This window comes from Epargyreus clarus, unplaced genomic scaffold, assembly GCF_041222505.1.
Source record: "Epargyreus clarus isolate Ecla_fem2 unplaced genomic scaffold, WU_Ecla_fem_2.2 ptg000004l, whole genome shotgun sequence".
NCBI lineage: Eukaryota > Metazoa > Arthropoda > Insecta > Lepidoptera > Hesperiidae > Epargyreus > Epargyreus clarus.
Window position 1 is genome coordinate 15,516,834 of NW_027332212.1, and position 19,719 is coordinate 15,536,552.

Sequence of the window (19,719 nt, forward strand, 5' to 3'; positions counted from 1 at the left end):
TAAAAATAAGCGCATTTTATTTGAACTCAAGCTTCTAGGATTAAAAAAAATACAATATTGAGCATAACTACATTTATTAATACATCGAGTATTCAAATTTAAATCAAGTCATTGTCGCGAATTCCGAAATTTTATTGTACGCTTGTGTACATCAACATAATTTAAGTACATTATTATAAGGTACAATTTTACGTAAACAGTACCTAAATAAACATGTGAACAATAGTTGCCATTGCCGCCTATGGACCTCTAATCAACCGCGATTTCTTTTTATCACATCACAAAGAATGGAATACTTCATGTTAATACTGCCTCAACAGAATACTACATTATAACAGAAACGTTGTTGAAATAGGAAAAACAACTCATTTTTTCACTTAATCCGTTACAGACATAAAAGTGTAATTACCGAACACTGTTACAATTTTAGTATATCACTAGATATCTACTCAGTCTTAACATATACTAATATGTATGTCTATAATTCGAACACAAACAATGGCAATATATTTATCCGCGCCTGTACCGCAGATTGTAGATAAAATGTTTTGTGAAACGAGCTTGTTTTCTAACCGTATTGGCGACTCTTCTATTATCTGATCGCTTGTCTGTCTGGCATTTTAGATCATTTCGTAAAAAATACGATAATAGGATTAGAAGAAGATTAAGTCAATGCTTGTGAGCACCTATGCTTCTTTATTAGGTATAAATATTTCTTAATTTATAAAAATAAATATTGAATAGTGATAATGAGATAATATTCCTAGACACATAATTACAATTAAATTATTAAATACTTGCGTACTGATGTCATCATTAAAACTGCTATTTAACATTACTATTATACATAACAAACAATGAATGTTAACTTATAACGGGAATGGTTATACTTATAACGCAACAAAAATAATAAAAAATAACTATTAAACAACATGTAAAAATAAACTTAACCATAAATACGTCAAAAAGAGTATCAAATCTAGGTAGTCTAAAATACTTAAGAATTGGCACGCCGTTGTTATTGATGGCCCAGTGTGGCTTCTAACACTTTTGGTTTGTACGCTATTCTGTTTGTAGATGAACTTCACAAGTATTGACGCCATAAAACATAAGTTTCCAAGTATTATGTACTTATATTAAAATTGATTATAAAACGTTAAGGAGGGTATCATTTCATTAGACCACAACGTTACTAAGTATTGTTTATGATACTATGTTTCTAATAAGATCGAATTAAATCACTCTAATTGTCTTCAATGGACGTCGTTACTATAACCCCTCTATACGGTTATCAATGCTAATTACAACAGCTTGTAGGTCCACATTGACAGCGGACTTTGTAGTAACGCGAGATGTGGAGGCTCCTTGCCACCTACTAGTAATAAATGCAAGTGCGTTTCGCCATTTCTTTGTATTGGTCTGGTGCGTCTCTCGCTCAAATCTTGCAATTCAATGTCACCAGGTCCCACACCCGAGTCTGGTGTCAAAGCTACTCCTAGATTCCTAACGTCGGGCCCCAAGTAATGGGGGTTACTGAATCCCATCGATGACATTCCCGATAATCGATTAACCCTTTCGGCGCTCGCATAATCGGACGTCGACATTTCCCCCTCGTCTTCCGTGGTTTCGGTAACTTCATTCATCGTCTCCTTCGTGAACCTGACCGATGCGGACTTGGGTATCGCAACGACCTTAGTCTTCTTGTGGTCCGCATGACCGTTCGTGTCTAGCTTGAAATTCACCATTTCCCGCTTCATTTCCTCCTCCTCCTCGGAGTCCAGGTAGACCAACTTGGTCGCCTCGATGGGCGAGAGCACCGGCGTCGGGAGCACCATGTCGGCAAAATCTGGGACCGAAATCGGTTCTCGCGACATGTCGGAGCGAATCCGCTCCGTGGAGTCGCCGTCGCGGGGGCCCTCGTCGCCGTCGGCGGGCTGCCGCTCGTCGATGACGTAGGCCGACCGCGACTTGGAGATGGAGGCGGGCTCCGGGCGGATGAGGCTCTCGGTGGAGTCCTGGTCGCCGGCGAGCACGCTGTAGGAGCAGCGCGCGGCGCGGCGGATGTGGAAGGAGGACAGCTTGGAGATCTCGCGCAGGAAGCCGGCGGGCGGCTCGCGTGTCCCCGCGGCCGGCGCCGAGCCCCCGCGCCGCGCGCCCGCCGCGCCCCGCGCGCCCCCCGCCCCCGCCGCCGCACCCGCCGCGCCTCGCGCCACCAGCAGCGCGCGGCTGTCGATGCGGGGAGACGGCCAGTTTACGCTTTGCATAATCCTCTCCCAGGTCTCTGTTGCTGTCATGAGAGAGCAATCGTTTATTATACAAAGTTAGTTATTCTCAAAGTTAATTTGGAAGAAAGAAAGTTTTTAGTTTATTTACCAAAATGGAATCTCCACAGCTCATTGGTAGGATGACCGGCAGCTTCGCCGCCAAAAATGTAGAGATGAGCTCCCGCGCGGAGCCCTGCGTGCCCGCTGCGGGCACTCGGCGCGGGCTTCGCGGTCCGTACTTGTGTCCACACACGTGACACTGCAAATAATCAAATATGAGTGTCCGTTACCATTATGTATCGTTATATATAGGACACTCATTGCGGACTCTATTTTTTTTATAGCGCCGTGAACGGTTCCTACAACTTCATCAATGCCCAGCGGTCGTAGATTAATAGTTCACATCGTAACTTTCGATCACTAGTTCTTATTAGTGATCGAAGTTCGTAACGACAGAGTGTATAGGTTGACTTACTGGTGTCGTAGTGCCAAAGGTCGCTGCAGGCGCGCAGGTCGCACTGTCCGCCGTGCACGTACAGGCGGTTGTCGTGCAGCGCCGCGGCGTGCCGGTGCCGCGCCGGGCCCGCGCTCGCCGTGCGCACCTGGTGCCACGACTCCGACTCTGAATGTTTAATCAATATACAGTCAATTGTTATTGCTATAAGCTGTTGTGTTTGAGGTTAAAGGAAGAAGAAGGTAGAAGAGAAACACTTGGCATCCAAACATAATTTTACTACAGTTTCCTTAGGATATAATTGAAATAAAAATCTGTAACGCTATACAATAAGGAATTAACTGTAGAAGCATAAATCTGGACCAACTGGCTCTAGCTATGTATGTATAAATCAGTTTTAAAGTTTTATGAAGTAGGTAGATAAAAATTATATTCGTATTACAGATCACAAAGTAAATTTGGCTTACAAACTAGTACCTAACGCAGTTGTGTTCCAAATATTCTCAAAGTGTAGAAGGCGGTTGTTCTATCTGTGCATATTTATTCACAATTAATTCATAAACTTTTCAAATATATAATGCTAGGATGTAGTTACCGTAATGGAACGCCCATAGCTCATGCGTGGAGCCCCTCAGGTCCTTGTACCCGCCATAGATGAGCAGGCAGTCCTTGAGCGCGTGCGCGGAGTGTCCGCGGCGGCCGCGCGGGCTGGCGCCGCCGCCGCGCGCCTCGCGCCCGCGCCGCCGCAGCGACGAGTACTGCGACTGGCCGCTGGAGCCCGGCAACTTGCGCCAGATTTGAAGCTGTGGACGTTGGACAAATTATAAAGTGGGTAATCTGAAATATTATGTTTAATGAAATTGTTCATGAAATACCTTTCAAAGGCTCGTGTTCAAACCTACCTACAAATTACTCAAAACCTACAAATTACTTATATAAAAAATCAAGTTATTTTCTTGTGATTTGAAACCTAAAACTAAAGTGCACCAGATGGTCAATAGGAGGTAACTGTTAAAGATTTTTACAAAAACAATAACTGTTTACTGTAATTATATATATATCGAGTAGTCTTATGTTGTCATATTCCCACATTGGACCATATTTTACCTCTAGCTCTATTTTTGTCGCTACGGAGTTGTATAATAATAGATTAGGTACTTGTGATTAGGGACTAAGGTTTTAAATTCTACGGATAGGCGGCAGCGTATCCCTGTGAAACTGTTCCAGTAATGCAGTCATCAATATGTATGAAAGGAAATTGTTACTCTACCGTTTAAGATACACATGTAGCTGCAATGACGGTAATGTTCTCCTTTTTTCACCCTAGCATGTTGACCTCATGTCCAAATGTTAGCTTATTCGCTTGTGGAGTTATAAGGATAGCTACTGACCTCCGTATCATATATCCAGAGCGGGGTTTCATTGGAGAGCGCGCCAGCCTCTCCGCCAAACACATAGAGCCTGGTCTCGTGCGCAGTGGCAGTATGCTCCTGCAGGGAAGGCGGCGGCTCGCCCCGAGCCTCCAGTTTCTCCCACCGACCAGTCGCTGTGATATCACCGAGAACTTTGTTATACATTAGCATTAAGATAAACGAAAAGTATACAGAGTTTTGTCGGGTCTTCTCAGTTGAGGTTCAGTTCAGTTCAGTAAATAAAAAATTTTGTTGTTCATAACCTGTAAGGGTTCTCGAAAATCTATCCATAATAAATGTATTAGTACCTTAACTATCCCTTAACCAAGTGGACACAATGTAACTATGACATAGTTAAGATACAGCTCGTACAACTACAACTTGTATTCTCGTATGTCACGATAGTCAAATCAAATCAAATCAAATCATTTATTTGCAAGAACATAGTATTTTAGTCGGAGAATGTTACGAGTATAGTCACGTAATGAGTCCATCTTTAAAGCATTGTTAAAGTAGCACACGGACAGTATAAAGTCCTAGACATTTATTTCAAGAAAAGTTCACAAGTGAAGTTTTTTGCTGAGTAGTCGCTAGAAATCCTAATAGGTCCTCTTGAGGCAATCGTAACCGCCTCTCGACCTAATTAACCCTCTCGACGCGGGCGGCATATAAAACTGCTGCCTCGGTCACTCCTGAGTGCTAGATCTGCTTACAGATATGCAACTAACTCTACTGGAGTTTTGCTTTTGTTGCTGTCCACAATATCTAGGCAAATAACTGTCCCTACTAAACTATCTATCTTATAGTATTAGTATCTATATATTTCGTTTTTATGATTTTTATTAGGTAGGTATTACAAATTATGTATGTTGCAAACTTCGATCACTTAATAGGGATCGAAGGTTACAAATAAATAAGTGAAGTTGCATCTCTTTTCTCTATACAATAAAAATATATTTTAAGTACAAAAAAAAAAAAATACTGTAATAAGTAGGTGTTTAAAAAAATAATGATTGTTCGAATACATGCAGTAGATGATAGTAATAAGGGCCAATCTATCAATACTTGTGTCTAGCGTCATTAGCTCTTACTACGTCGTTTGTTCAATACGATAATGTGGTCACTACAGTGATTGTGATTGAGAAATGACACATTGTTTTTATGTAGGTATGCGTTATGTGTAGGAAGTTTCCCTCCAGAAATGCTTACCCAAGCAGTATCTCCAGAAGTCCCGGAGCGGCACGGAGCCGCCCGCACCGCGGCCGCCCAGCACGTACACACAGCCGCCCAGCAGCGTGGCGGAGTGCTTGCCGCGCGCGCACGGCGCCGCACGCGCGCCGCCGCCGCTCTCCACGCTCGACCACATCTCATCTGGTAACAAATAATATTATTGCCGTCTTATATACTTACAAATACATAAAATTGAAGTGCTTATTTGTAATGTCAAAATAACTGCTAAATTTGAAGGTGGTAGAAACCTTTGTGGTTCGACACCGGCGGCACCATCGCCACACCTATTTCTGCCTCATAACAGCAGTGTTAAACGCTGCTTTGGTCATGTTTGAAGGGAGTTGTAAGGGAGACATACTTTTCCGAGGCGTTCTAGCTTAGTCCTCAGGGTAGCGGCGCATCTGTGGCCGACATCAGGCAGAAATATCTAATCCTATCTGGAGTTGATTACAGGTGTCTGATTACATGCTAGGACTGCATGCTAGTCCACCACTCCTATATAATAAAGAAGAAACAAATAATAAAATAATTATTAAAATTTTGGTCTTTTGATCTGTCTGTTTGTTCCAGCTAATCTCCGAAACGTAGATATCATTTATTATCAAAACAAACATATTGCACACGTTACATGTCGGATGATAGGTCCATTGTCTATCGTTTGTATGTAGATTGTATTGTACTTGCTAAATTCTAGCGTCAATTCATTACTGCACGCCAGGGTCAGGCGTGTCAATTGTTATTTGGATGTCGATCTGTCCATGGTTGGGTGCGTTATGTAGTAACTCGACACAAAGCTGTATTATAGATCGCATACGGCCCACGTGCCAGTATTAACGAGATAATTGTATCTGCGCATGCTGCTTCCTATCATCTACAGGATTTAGTTGACCTTAATTATTGATCGGAATAGCTGAGCAGGCACCGGTCTGAAACGTTGTGGATTCCGGGTCAGCGAGGCATTTAAATGAGTGCCTAATTTCGATATTTGGTCTGGGTTTGGGTGTCAGTCTTTTCATCCATGGGTATGGCCGTGGGCGTGGGGGGTATTTGTGTGGGCACTGACCACTGAGGGAATCCTAATATGACATAAGTACGATTGAAGAAAACACTTTAATATTCTCATATATTTTATTTACCATGAATAATGAATATCACTAGGCGTACCTACTCAGGCAATTAAAGTGCTGTTTCAGTTTGATTAAGTTGCAAGGACAAAAAATTGCTTTGTTTTAATTCTTCAGAAAAACGAGCAGAGTATAAAACTATAGACATTACATACATGGCATCACGTAACATGTTCTAATGAGGTTCGTACGCCACATGCCTCACAATCGGCTCTTTTCTACAATTACATCGCTCGCTACTTCAAAGACATTTTCCATCAAAGAATGCATTACGTCCTTACTTCCCCTCGAGAAAATGTACTCTGAAGTCGTCCATATGCACGGTAAATATAATACCCTAAGGCCTCGTTGTTGGACCCCCTTGTTCATAACTATTGCTCATTGAGAATATTCGTCCCCTTTTATTGAAGAAGGGTCTCTTCCGGAACGACGCCGTTTAAATATTTGTTAATCAAAATGGGTTTCATATTTCTGAATTTCAGTCTGAAAAATGTTTGGAAAATGATTTTTTTAAAATGTTGATTTATTTTAAAAGTCTCATTTCGGACGATAAATGTTCCTTATTGATTTGTAAATGATGTGATTAGCATTATGGTACTGTTTACTTATAGCAATTTTTTTAACACATACTTACGTAATATCTACGTTTCAGTTTGAAATATAGTATCTAATATAAATGTCGTCTATTGGTGCAACGAAAGTAATGACGGAACTTTTATAACGAGAAAGCATTTGTGAACAAACTTTTCCACTAAAGGTTTTGCAAGTTTCAAAGAAAACTAAACAAAATAATATGAGATAAGAAGATTGTAACCGTTCATGGCTTTTAATTTGAACTTGAGCTTCTGGGCTCAGTTACGTTTATAGACATAGAGCGTTACAAACGCATGCCGTAACAGACAAATATAGGTACAATGTGCATTGCCGTGTTAACATCTACCCAAATTATTATACCTCAAAATATTGTATGGAATATAATATGATTCTTTCTGTACCGGCCCGTGTGTGTCCCGTTCAATGTCTGTTCAATGAACGGGTCCTTAAATTGCATGTTATGTAGAGGAGAAAAATATTATAAAATGTAAAAATAGATACGTATTCATGGTATAATGTTATACGTATTGTAGGTACAAATAACAGAAACACAAACAATCGCAATATTTTTCAAAAAGAATAATCAGTAAGTAAAACACGAAACAAACTATAGTTCCGGAAACAATAACTTCAATCGATGAGTTCCATAACTAAACGAACTTTACGAGCAAACAACACACTAAAGCAATCTCAGCATGAACGAATCGTGACCTAAATCTCCATAGCTTCCATAACTGTTGCCGTTTATTAGGATTCGTGGAGGGAGGCTTGCCTGTAGCGAGACCGCTGGAGTGCTGCCAACTACAGATAAGTCCACAATGACGGGTGATTGATGGTAACCCGGGAGGCATTGAAAGCGAGTTTCAAGGTGAGGGAATCTGTTTTTAGACGGTCATATCCTACGGGTGGTAACAGATTATAAAAAAAAAGCTTCTAAATTTTTCGATGATGGATTGTTATTGGGAAATGTAGTCATCAGTCAGCAAATTTTACACTCGATTTGGTAACGATTTATTATTTTGTTGCCAACTGTGCTTGATATCTTAAATAACACTCAGAAGATGAATTATGTATATTAGGAAAGAAAGAATAAAAAAAAATTCTCATACTTACCTCGAGTTTAAAAAAGTAAATGTAGTAAAAATTTTAAGGTTAACTAAATTACATTTTAGGTAAAATGAAAAGTAATTTCTGTATCCTTTTTTAATCTGTGCTTTTTAATGACTCTTCAGGTAGGCTGGTTGTATAATGTATTGACAGAATCACCCTCTGTTTACAGTCAACCCGTTCGCTTCCGAACGTTTACTAAAATAAAAACAAAGAGGCGTTCGGGGTGTTTTGATACAGGGGTTAAAAGGGGAATAGGGTACCTGTGGCTTTGTGCCACCTCAATTAGGACTGCTGCGTCAGTGCTTTTTAAAATTCATGAACACGTAGGATCGCTGGTACACGGTGATCAAAATTGTTTATTTTTATATATTTTTTATAATAACGCAGTCAACTTGATACTAAGAGTCACTGTCGCATCAGGAACAGACTCTACATGCCCGTAGTCGGCTACAGATGCGTTGCTGCGCTTGAGGATTAAGTCGTATTCGGCATTTATTTCTTACCACACCCTGTAAACCAGAACACAGCAGGAACATAAAATTTATGTTTAGCACGCTTAATGTAGAATAAGGTGCGAGCGTGCTGTCACCTGATACGAATCACGAAGGTATCTATCAACTTTAAGTACTTTCCTTATACTCTACCTACACTTTTATTCTAAAGCCTAAGTCGTAAATTCGTCATAGCCACATAACAGCTGTGAGATAAACACAAGGCACGCAATGTTGGCAGGCAACTGAACAGCTTTCAGCAGGAGAATGACGACGCCCTTTGTCATGCGGATCAAGACACGGAAGAAATGAACGACGTCCTATTGAGGCACCGGAATACTCCCTAAAAGTGTTTTTTGCAGTCTAGCGACGATTGCTCCGAGCATTACGGGGCATGTGCGTTTTAATCAGGGATGTGTGGAGCTCCGTAACCGTAACCGAAACCATCGGATCACATCAAGATACATTTTGCACACCCAATCTGATATGTTAATACATAATTTACTCGTACTCGCTATTAATTTAATATCGTAGTATATAATATAGTAATAAAATACTATATTATATAAAATATATAATATTAAAGATATAATATATTCTACCAAATAAATGATTTGATTTGATATAAGCGAATTCGATATGAATGCTTAGAATAATTTCTGATAAGGGCGGAGTTTTAATGAGATATAAATAAAATTACGTAAGTACCTATCTCTAATTTAATAATATAATAGCTGTAACTGAAAGATAACCGGGAGATATATTGATATACAAAAAGAATTACTTTAAGTCTCTACTTTTAATAAAATATTTTTGATTTCATTTGAAACTATTGTATAATCCGAAATAATTCCATATTTATAGCCGTATCTGAAAGCGTATATAATATATTTTTTTATCCGTATCCACATCTAGATCCGAAACTTCATATGCATAACATCCCTAGTTTTAATACAGGCTGGGAGTAACGCACTCTCAATTATGAACCGTTCTTTGTATGTTTCTGAATTGCGGAAACTATGGCGGAAATTATGAATGCATTGTTTTATTTTTGTTCTGTTTAATATGGGCATGTAATATTAAATGATACTTGCACATATTACTACTGTAATGATAAGTAAGTAATGTAATAGTATTATAAGTATAGTATATACGCAAAGGTCTATAAGTAATACAGTACTAGTAGTAAATATAGTAGTATTTTACATTAAGTATCGTTAAATATTACAGACAGACAGATAGATAGACAGGATAGGATTAACAGCCACACATGTTGTTTATGATAAGTGGTTATCAGCAATAGAAATAACTGACGCATCAACTTCATTTATTTTCTTGAGAGTAGGTACGTAGATTAGGTCGATATAATGAAATACAGACATTCAGATTTTATATATGTTGACAGCTAGATCCTCGCCTAACCCTCGAGGACGAAGCCAGTCAATAACAGTTTCGGGAACTTTTACAGAAGTCGTGTAACAAGGAAGTCTGTTGACAACGTCGCGATACCCGAAAATAAGAACGTTTGTTTTGGTACCGAAAAATTTTATATTATTATACGAGAGTAGATTTCATTCTGTCACACAATATACACGCGCTATTTTATGTGTTTGTGTGTATGTGCATATCATCGCACTATTCACTTTTCGAATTATTGATCATTCATCTATATACTTTATTATTTATGTTAAGTACTACATGTTTTTGTTATTATGTGACAATTGATTTTAACAGGAAAGGTAAGATTATTTTGAGTGACAATTAATTAATTCTTTGCTCATATTTAATCACAAACGTTATTTTGCGCAGGGAATACAATAACATTACGTGGACTGCGTGATTCTATTCAATACCATTTCTATAAAGTGTATAATGTACCTGTATGATACTGGAGGGTGGGGGGTAGATCCTACGTTAACGCGGTTAAGTGCGGCTCGCCTCGTCAGCTTCATTAGGGGTTGCTGCGTCGCCGTTGTCATTACAAATGCTAATACCACAGGAGATCTATATTGTACAAAGCTATATCGCTTTGGCTGTCTGCTGTGTTCAGATATTTTACAATTAAGAATGTAGGAAGTAATGTAGAGTTTATTTCAAATACAGTTTGTTACAAGCGTAAAAAATAATTTTGTGAGTACTGAAACTTCATTGAATCTTCTTTACTATCAAGAATACAAATATAGAGTCCCCAAGAGTTACTTAATACTTACGCTATGGATGGTATATGTAATGCCGCCTTGCAGAGGTCGTTGTGTCTAGCGAGGGAACATAACTTGGTTAATATTGCACGCAAGACTCAGACGGCCACGGGCGAATATTTTTGCGAATGAAACGGAACGTTCTACTGAGTACCTACTATGTACCCATAGTTGGTATTTTAAATAAGAATTAAATGAACATACCATAAGTAAATTTAATTTAATTTAAAATATGCATATGAAAATATAATACAAACATTTAACCCCTATTTTTAGGGTGGAATTTCTAAAATTACATTCGTAGAGCACACCTACGCTACAAAAAAACCTACGTGAAATTTTTCAGGATTATCAATCATAGATTCGTTCTGTAAATGAAAATGGCCGCCATATACATACTTCGGCCGGCATCCATTCCCTTCCATTAAAACGCAAGAACTACTTCACGCTACAAATAGGTGGTGCCTAACAAGTTAATATTATCACATTTCAAAACGGCACTTAACCAGTATATGCATTCTTAGCCCGACCAACTTAAACTTAGAAACCAGCTATTTCCGCATTTGAAACAATTAGGTCCTCCATCCATAGTAATGAACAACTGACATTGTTCTCTGTTGACTCTCTAAAACCGCTGTAAAGCCTGAATAACGTTGTGAGGTTAAAATTCATCGCGATAACGTTGGGAACAAAGGACCAGTCGGCGTCGAGTAGGTCAGACGCCACTGCGAGCGCTCGGGAAATTATATTGTAGGAACTTGCGTTACAGAGCCTTTAATAATGAATTATGTAGTTTTGTACCCGTAAATCTCTAAAGTTGTATGTAATTGTAATGTATACATAAATAAGCATTTCTAAAGACGTGGACGTTGAAGGTAGAACTTTGTGGTACGACTCCGGCGGCACCACCGCCATACTTATTTCTGCCTATTAACAGTAGTGTCAAGCGCTGCTGTTCTGGTTTCAATGGTGTGGTAAGGGAGACATACTTTTCCGAAGCGTTCCAGCTTAGTCCTCAGGGGTCGCGGCGCATCTGTGGCCGACCTCGGTTACGAATATCTAATCCTATCTGGGGTTTATATTATAAAAAAATATATAGTAGGTAGGTAGTATTTGCTTAAAGGTAAACTTTGGTTGTAAGATGTATAAGTAGAGTTATTTCCCGTGCATAAAATGATGTAACGTCTAAGAAAGAGGTTTTGCTAAGGCTTCGTTTTAATCCTCTTTTATATCTTAAATAGATACTTAAGTATTTTAATAATATGCTGCGTGTACGTGAAGCCATGTGAAGTGTACCATTCAACATAATCATTTTGAATCTCTGAAGATGATAGAACCCCTCTGTTTGACTTCGAGTCACCGTGATATTTATTTCTGCCTTGTATAATATGTAATTACAGTGTTAAGCATGACTTATATTTATCGCACCTGTGGTTAACCTCATGCTGGACTCCATTTATATCTGTCGGTGGTAAATGCCACTTTACCACCAGATGGACTGCATCCCCTTGTTCTATATTGTAAGTGATATTGAATTTCACAACTAATTAACCGGATTTGCAGAAAGTGAATTTATAACACAGTTGTAGCAAAACAAAACGAATCTTTTAAAATCATCATCAACCCATTACTGTCCCACTGCTGGGCACGGGTCTCCTCTCAGAATGAGAAGGATTAGGCCATAGTCCACCGCGCTGGCCAAGTGCGTATTGGTAGACTTCACATACCTTTAAGATTTTTTATAAATCTCTCAGGTATGCAGGTTTCCTCACGATGTTTTCCTTCACCGTTTAAGCAAGTGATAATTAATTTCTAATACGCACATAAATTTGAAAATCAGAGGTGCGTGCCTGGGATTTGAACCTCGGACCCCTCGATCGAGAGGCCGCGTTTCTTAACCACTAGGCTATCACTGCTGCCACCACTAGGCTATCTTTTAAAATAAAAACAAGAAACAAAATATTTATAAGGTTTTATGAAAATGTTACGTATACTAAACGAGTCTTTAATTAACCTTATATAACCCGAAACAACAGCGTGCATTGTCTAGGATAGTACGAACAAGGTCGTCTTAGCTACTGACGTAAGTACCATCCTCGTCCCTGTCAGATGTAAGTTAAGTATTGTTTCAGTTCAAGTGAGAGTGGGAACGTTGTAATTACTGACACAGAATACATTGCTTCGTGTCCTCGGGGCAACACACGTGCCTCGCTTTTGAACGGGCGGAGTGCGGTAAGCTATACCTACCTGCTACCTAGCCTCATACCCACGTTGCACTGTAAATGTAATGTTACATAAACTTGTATATTTTGTGTGCTTAAATTTATGTGCTAGGTATATCGATGGTGCATGTAGATATTTGTAACTATAATTAACGTGCTCGTGTTACCTATAGTATCGATCTGAAGTGTAATTGTAACTGTACGGAAATACCTCAGTTTAACACAGATGATAATATTGTTTTTAAGGTTATTGAGTGAGATGAGATTCTTGTAAGTTTTTATTCTATTTCCTAAGTTTTTACAACTCTTAGCGGTTTGACTGCAGGGAACTATAATCTTATGTTGCTGAAATATCAACACCTAGAGTTAAATCTGATAGATCTCTTTGTGATTCGAATGCAGCAGCACTACCGCCATACTTACTCGTATAGCAGCAGAATGCCGTGCTGTGATACAGTACATGCTTACATTTTTTTATAAAAGGTGGTCTAATAAATCCTGACCTTACTAAGTCTCATATTAGAACTCCACCAAAACTCTTGTCCAATTTCCCTTTACAAGAAACACGTTTGTAAGATTCGCACCTTTCCGGTAGTCGTAACCGCTGAGAGCATTATATTTACCCTCAAAACAGTGTTTACTTTTTGGGTATAAAATTCAAATGCAGCACACGGTGGGGATCGCAGCCGGGAGCAGACGCGGGGGAGCAAATTGGATTTAGCGACGATTGTGCCCCTCTGCTGACTGCTCCATTGTAAATCATAGCCTTCAGTACAGGTTGCAAGTGTTGAGAAAATTCATTGATCAATGGTCAGTAAAAGCTAATAAGCTTTTATGTGTTTTTGAGTGAAATTAAACATATAAATGATATCATTTCTTGCAATAATCTGGGGTCTGCGAAGTCGGTAATACGTGTTAAGAATTTGCAAGAATTGAAACAATAGATAGTATAACTATGCGTTGTAAATAACTATGTACTTCATAATTCACTTGAATCTGACTAACATGATTGCATCTGATTTCATAATAGCTCTTAAGCGTAAATAAAACAGCTGTTATACATTCAATTGAGCATTTAAATTAAAAAATTAAATTTATCATCACACTAAATATTGTTTGTTTCACTCATCATAATAACGCGTAAGCAAACTATTGATTGTACAAGCATTCCCATCTACAAACTGCGTCCGCAGCCATCCAAACATTTTGAGTTATTTTCCTTTTTCAAAAAAGAAAACCGTAAAGCGACGCACGCGAAAATCACCCATCACTACACGTTATCAAAGTTCAGTTACCGATTCCGCGTTAATTGAGGTTCCCCTAGTGACTGATTACCGGATATTTAATTTAAAACTGTGTGTGATGCGTTTAAGGTCCATACTTGTGTGTCCGCGGCTGCCCAGCCCTCGTATCGAGGGTGAACGACCCTCCGGGTACCTTCCCATCAGACCTATGTTATGCAACAGTCTATCGGTCTGTCTGTCACGTCGACAAGCCAGGGTACTTACAGTAATTTGGCACCTACCAAGTTCCTTTTATTTATTGGTTGGAGAACTCTTAGTTAAAGTGTTGACAAGGGTATAGTAATTAAAGAACTATCTAAACTCGTTTAGCAACCCTACATTTTATTTTTTAATTAACGACGTGTAAAATGTACAATTTTACACTCAAGTGCCTAGCACACGGCTACGGCGTAGCACACGGCTACAATGGCTACAAGCTCAGACCGTAGCCAAGACAAAAGCTACAAGCCGAGGACGAAAACGAGTTACGCAGAAAAGTCCATTTACATTTCTGAGAAAATATTTTTGCATAAATGTACAGTTTTTAATATTGAGTACGAAATTACATGTCATGCTGAAAATAGCTGTGTATCTACAAGACGGAACTATTGTGGCTAAACGCTAAATTAGAACAGAAACAATTTTATTGAAAATATGGATAATAGTGACTTTTCGTATTCATATAATCATCATAATTATTTGTGCGTATATGGTTTCTTTCTTTATTACAGACTTGTTTCAGCTGCAATTGAGTAGCAAAAACATGAATTGCAGAGACGTGGGCGGTGGGAGGCACAACGTTATGAAACAGTCGATGAGATACGATGTTTCATTCAGGAGACCGAATGCTATGCTATATTAAGTTAAGATTAGAAAGACTTTTATAAAAGTAAGAATTTTATTATGTCTTCCTTTATGCTATAATGTTTTAATTTTACTTATTGCCCTGGACCACTGGAGGAAATCTGTTGTTCATTGCACATGATTTAATAAAATTAATTACTTTTAATTTTATATGCATAAACACTAAAAATAATTTTAATTCTAATAATTCTATGAGTTAAATGTTTCGCTGACTTTCAGTAGCTCAATATTAGAGTTTTATTTTTTCAGCTATAACGATTTCTACACTCAAAGACTTACACTAGGATTTTTCCTGTAACGTAGAATGGACACATAAAAAACGAATATAAAAACAAGAACAGAATATAACCCATCATTTAGATACCTTTCTGCCAGTGGATCGAAGGCGGTCCTTGCAATATTCCAAAGCTACTTCCATTTTCTATTAAAGAACATTTCTGAATACTTCTTATTAGCAGAGCTTTAAGCCGTCGGTGGATGTCGGGCGCACATTTATCACGTCTCCGGGGAGGCGATTGGACATTATCGTGTCGTTCCTTCATTCACGAGGCGGTAGGGCGACAGATAGCGCGGATTATGCTCGTTAAACCCATCTACGTAATATACTACGTGCTACGTACCTACTCTTTTAAATCCTTTTTTGCCACGGAGTGGCTAGTATACTAAGGAATTATGACATCAAATTAATCGTTCTTATGGAAAAATAATTTGATTGCAAGGTGTAAAGGTTAAAGGGGTAGAAATCTTTGTGGTTTGACTTAGGAGGCACTATCTTCACATCTATTAAAATTTCTGCCTTATTATAGCAGTGTGTTTAATGAGTGAGGTAAGCGGAGACTTAGCTCAGCGGTAGCATCACATCTGTGACCGACCATAGGTAGGACTCACATCTTATCTGGATTGATTACAGGTATTCATGGATGGCAGTGGCCACTTGCCATACATGGTGCACGTATGGCAAGGTGGCCGGCATGCTCAAGAAAACTATATGGGAGAGACTCTAATTCTATTTTGACTGGTTGGCATAATAAGTCAATAATTGTATAATTACAATTGCAGTTACTGTTCGTCAGTGAATACTACCCATTATATAAAAGGCAAGTTGCTCAGCAAACGCAAATTAACTATTCAAGAGTCAAAACAAACGGAGACTAAATTGTAAAAGATGTGGGACATTTACAGCAGTCGCACTAATTAAGCATTTGTACACACGAGGTCTTCCCGGCTTTGAGGTATTTTATTTGTGCTCGTTCCTTGCTAGTGAAATGCTAATTATGTAACATTGAATATATAATGTATAATATTATGTAGTTATGAGGAGAACTGGTTCAAAGGTTGTCCGTATGTAGATTGCTACGATTCAATAGTTATAGCGTAAGTACAGTTAGAGTAATTTTAATAGATGATTTTTTAAATCATCATCATTATCATCATCATCCCATTACTGCTAGGCACGGGTCTCCTCCCAAAATGAGAAGGATTAGGCCGTAGTACACCGTCCTAGCCAAGTGCGTATACAATAGACTTCACATACCTTTTGAAAACTGTTTTTTTTAAATTTCTCAGGTATGCAGATTTCCTCACGATGTTTATCTATCTTCGCCGTATAAGCAAGTGATAATTTATATCTTAATAATTAACCCTAATAATTGTAACAAAACGAGACATACAGATTCATTCATTATTGTTTTGTTATTTGATAGCCTTTGTTTTATTGACCCATTTAACTGGGCTACCAAACAAAATATTTAAAGTCAAAGCTATTAAAGGTCGTCACGAAATTCCTCGCAGGTATATAAAGTTTGTTCAAGCTCGAGAAATGATCACGCAAATATTATGCCGTGTTAAGGGAGACTCACAAAACCCTTCGGCGAGGCAGTCACGCGTGTTTATGTTAAATAAATCCGACCATATCGGCCCTGCTTCGCTCAGCTTTTCATATCTTATACAAAATTTTGCCTGGAAATATGTTTATATAAAAGTGATAACACTGACAGGGTTTTAACATTTAAAAATAGGTATAAACTACGAATTAAAAGAGTCGAAAATAAATAGTTTTTGGACGATTTAGACATTTTATATACACATTTCATGTTCATGTAATAAAATTCTGTTTGATTTACAGAGGGTAGTAAATGCATGTATATGGTATATCGAGGAATTAAACGATATAAGTTGCTAACGATAACGTCGAGAAAGATTCAATCAACGTAATCTTATTAGTTGGCCCCACGTCGGGCGCCAATCTTCCTAAATCCGCAATATATCACTCTTTGTTCTATTAATTACTACTTTGTGGTAAGGACCCCACATTTCATTGGGTTGACAGATACTCGTACCTAAATAAAATTTTGAGAGGAGTCTATAAGAGGGAGGAGTACATGTAGGAGCAGGAAGAGGAGTATATTTCGTTATTCCTAATACATATGGATATAGCTGCTGTTTTCATTATTGTTTGTCGCTTTTTTTCTTTTTAACGCCTGATGCAAATTCTCACATCCACCCAGGTTTGACTGATAGAGAATGCCATTAGGCATTATGTTCGCCCCTTTGTACATTTCTTATTAGAGATAATGCAATAATTTTTAAATAAATAAAATAAATAAATCAATAAAAATATTTGAAATATACCGACGTAAAATAGATTTTTTTCCTTAATATTCAAATAAACTTATCTTAATAACTTAGCATTTTAACACAAAGGTAAGAATGTACAATTTACGATGGTTGGCACGCGATCAACAAGCCCCCACGTTGGGCGCCAATTTTATAACATTGCATATATTACAAAATACGTAATCTACATTTTAATTTACTTTAGGTTATTTTGTCCAAATGAAAATAAAATAAATTTTCATTTCTATATTTATCTAAAGATTGTTAATATATGCGATCGATCATCATAAGGACAATTTTCATTAAATACGAATGGATTTCTAAATAAGATCTTAGACTAAAGTAATACATGTAAAATACAGCAAAATAACAACACAGATTATTGTTTACCAACAAATTACGCAGCATTCGACTATGTTTTTCATCTCTATCAGACAAATAAACAAGTGAGACTCTTGGGAGCCCTTCGTCCATCAATCGTTCAATTATCTGTGATTGGCGAGCAAATCTCGGCACGCGCCGCGGCTGCAGCACCATTATCGATACAAGTGGCATTACCATCAAATAGAAAGAAACAACATCGGCTTACCGGCCCCTCAGCATCCCGTTCACATTTACTAATCACCACAATTTAGTTTCACTATGAACTGAATGTATGGAATAAAATAATGTTTGTCTTATAAGGAATGGTATATATGAAGTATTAATTGAATTGGATTTAGAGCGAGTGGGTTATTATTTGTATTGGGTGCAATGAACTGGGCGCGGTTATCGCTCGGCGCGGCGATCGCGTCGGCGGATCGCGAGGCACTGGGCGACGGGCGACGAGCGCCGGCGAGCAGCTCTGGGCGGGCTCCCTTCGAGTTTTGGGCGCTACGCTAGAACTCGGGCCTGGATAATCATGCGTTCCGAAACGACAAGATATCTGAGGAACTTGTACAGTTTTACGCTTTACCTCCAGCTCTATACGGAACTTTACTAAAGCAAACCAGTGATAATTTCGAAGTAAATATACATTATAGTTTCGATATATTGAAGTGGGAAGCAATAAAAAAACACAAAGATGACCTATTTAATTTATTATATATTAAAACAATATCGAAACAGAATTAATTATATAACTAGAATCTTTTCTCTATTAATTGCCATATAATATCGAAATGACTTAGTGTTTCCCATAAAACGGTGTCACAAATCCTTTATGAGTGTAGATCTAGCTCGGTATCATAAATTAGAAGATTATCAATACCGACAAAGGCTAACGTTCTCGAAAGAGGTCGGAGGATTGCCGAATTGCGCCAACTTACATAATGTTACTATTAGGGTCACTGAGATTACCCGGTCAGTGATAGTCAGGGATAAGACAATAATTTTTACAACATTAACATAATTCATTATTTTACAACTGTTCGAACATTGAAATTGGAATGTAATAAAATATCGTTTTTATTAGATCTTTTTTTTTTACTTGACAAATACCTGCGTGGCTGTGATTTTCATTGTTAAAATATTAATAATAACTACTCGTGTAATTTTTGTCAATGAAAAATACGAAATTATATATGCGTGTACATTTTAATATGACTGATGATAGCAATATCAGAACGCACCCCAATCGATACGGCGGGAAAGCACAAAAAGCGCGGGAAGCTTTCCGGAACAGCGCCATCTTGAGTACGGAACGAGAAGTACGATCATTCTGGTTTTGTCTCTAGCGATGCTAGTTTGCGTTGTTATGACAACTGAATGGAAATAAGTGAAGGTAATTTTATTTTAGACTGCTTCGTAATTATTATTTTAAAAATAATTTGATTGTTTAAACTCAGGTACATGTCTCTATATCTCCATCTATCCCTC

The 19,719-nt window shown here is 38.2% G+C and overlaps 1 protein-coding gene across 2 annotated transcripts in view; it reads right to left on the reverse strand.

Moving 5' to 3' along the window:
* Positions 1 to 19,719, reverse strand: part of LOC140757686 (uncharacterized) — a 26,892-nt gene continuing 7,173 nt past the window's right edge. The window contains exons 1-7 of one of the 2 annotated variants that reach the window (XM_073093594.1): positions 18,452 to 18,700; positions 5,340 to 5,501; positions 4,110 to 4,264; positions 3,314 to 3,521; positions 2,740 to 2,886; positions 2,374 to 2,523; positions 1 to 2,287 (exon numbers count right to left, since the gene is read on the reverse strand). In XM_073093594.1, the coding sequence (XP_072949695.1) occupies positions 1,302 to 2,287; positions 2,374 to 2,523; positions 2,740 to 2,886; positions 3,314 to 3,521; positions 4,110 to 4,264; positions 5,340 to 5,496 (1,803 nt within the window). In that variant the 5' untranslated portion in view covers positions 5,497 to 5,501; positions 18,452 to 18,700 and the 3' untranslated portion in view covers positions 1 to 1,301. Of the gene's footprint in view, positions 2,288 to 2,373; positions 2,524 to 2,739; positions 2,887 to 3,313; positions 3,522 to 4,109; positions 4,265 to 5,339; positions 5,502 to 18,451; positions 18,701 to 19,719 lie in introns of those variants that run through there. The other variant, XM_073093593.1, reaches the window with a different exon arrangement.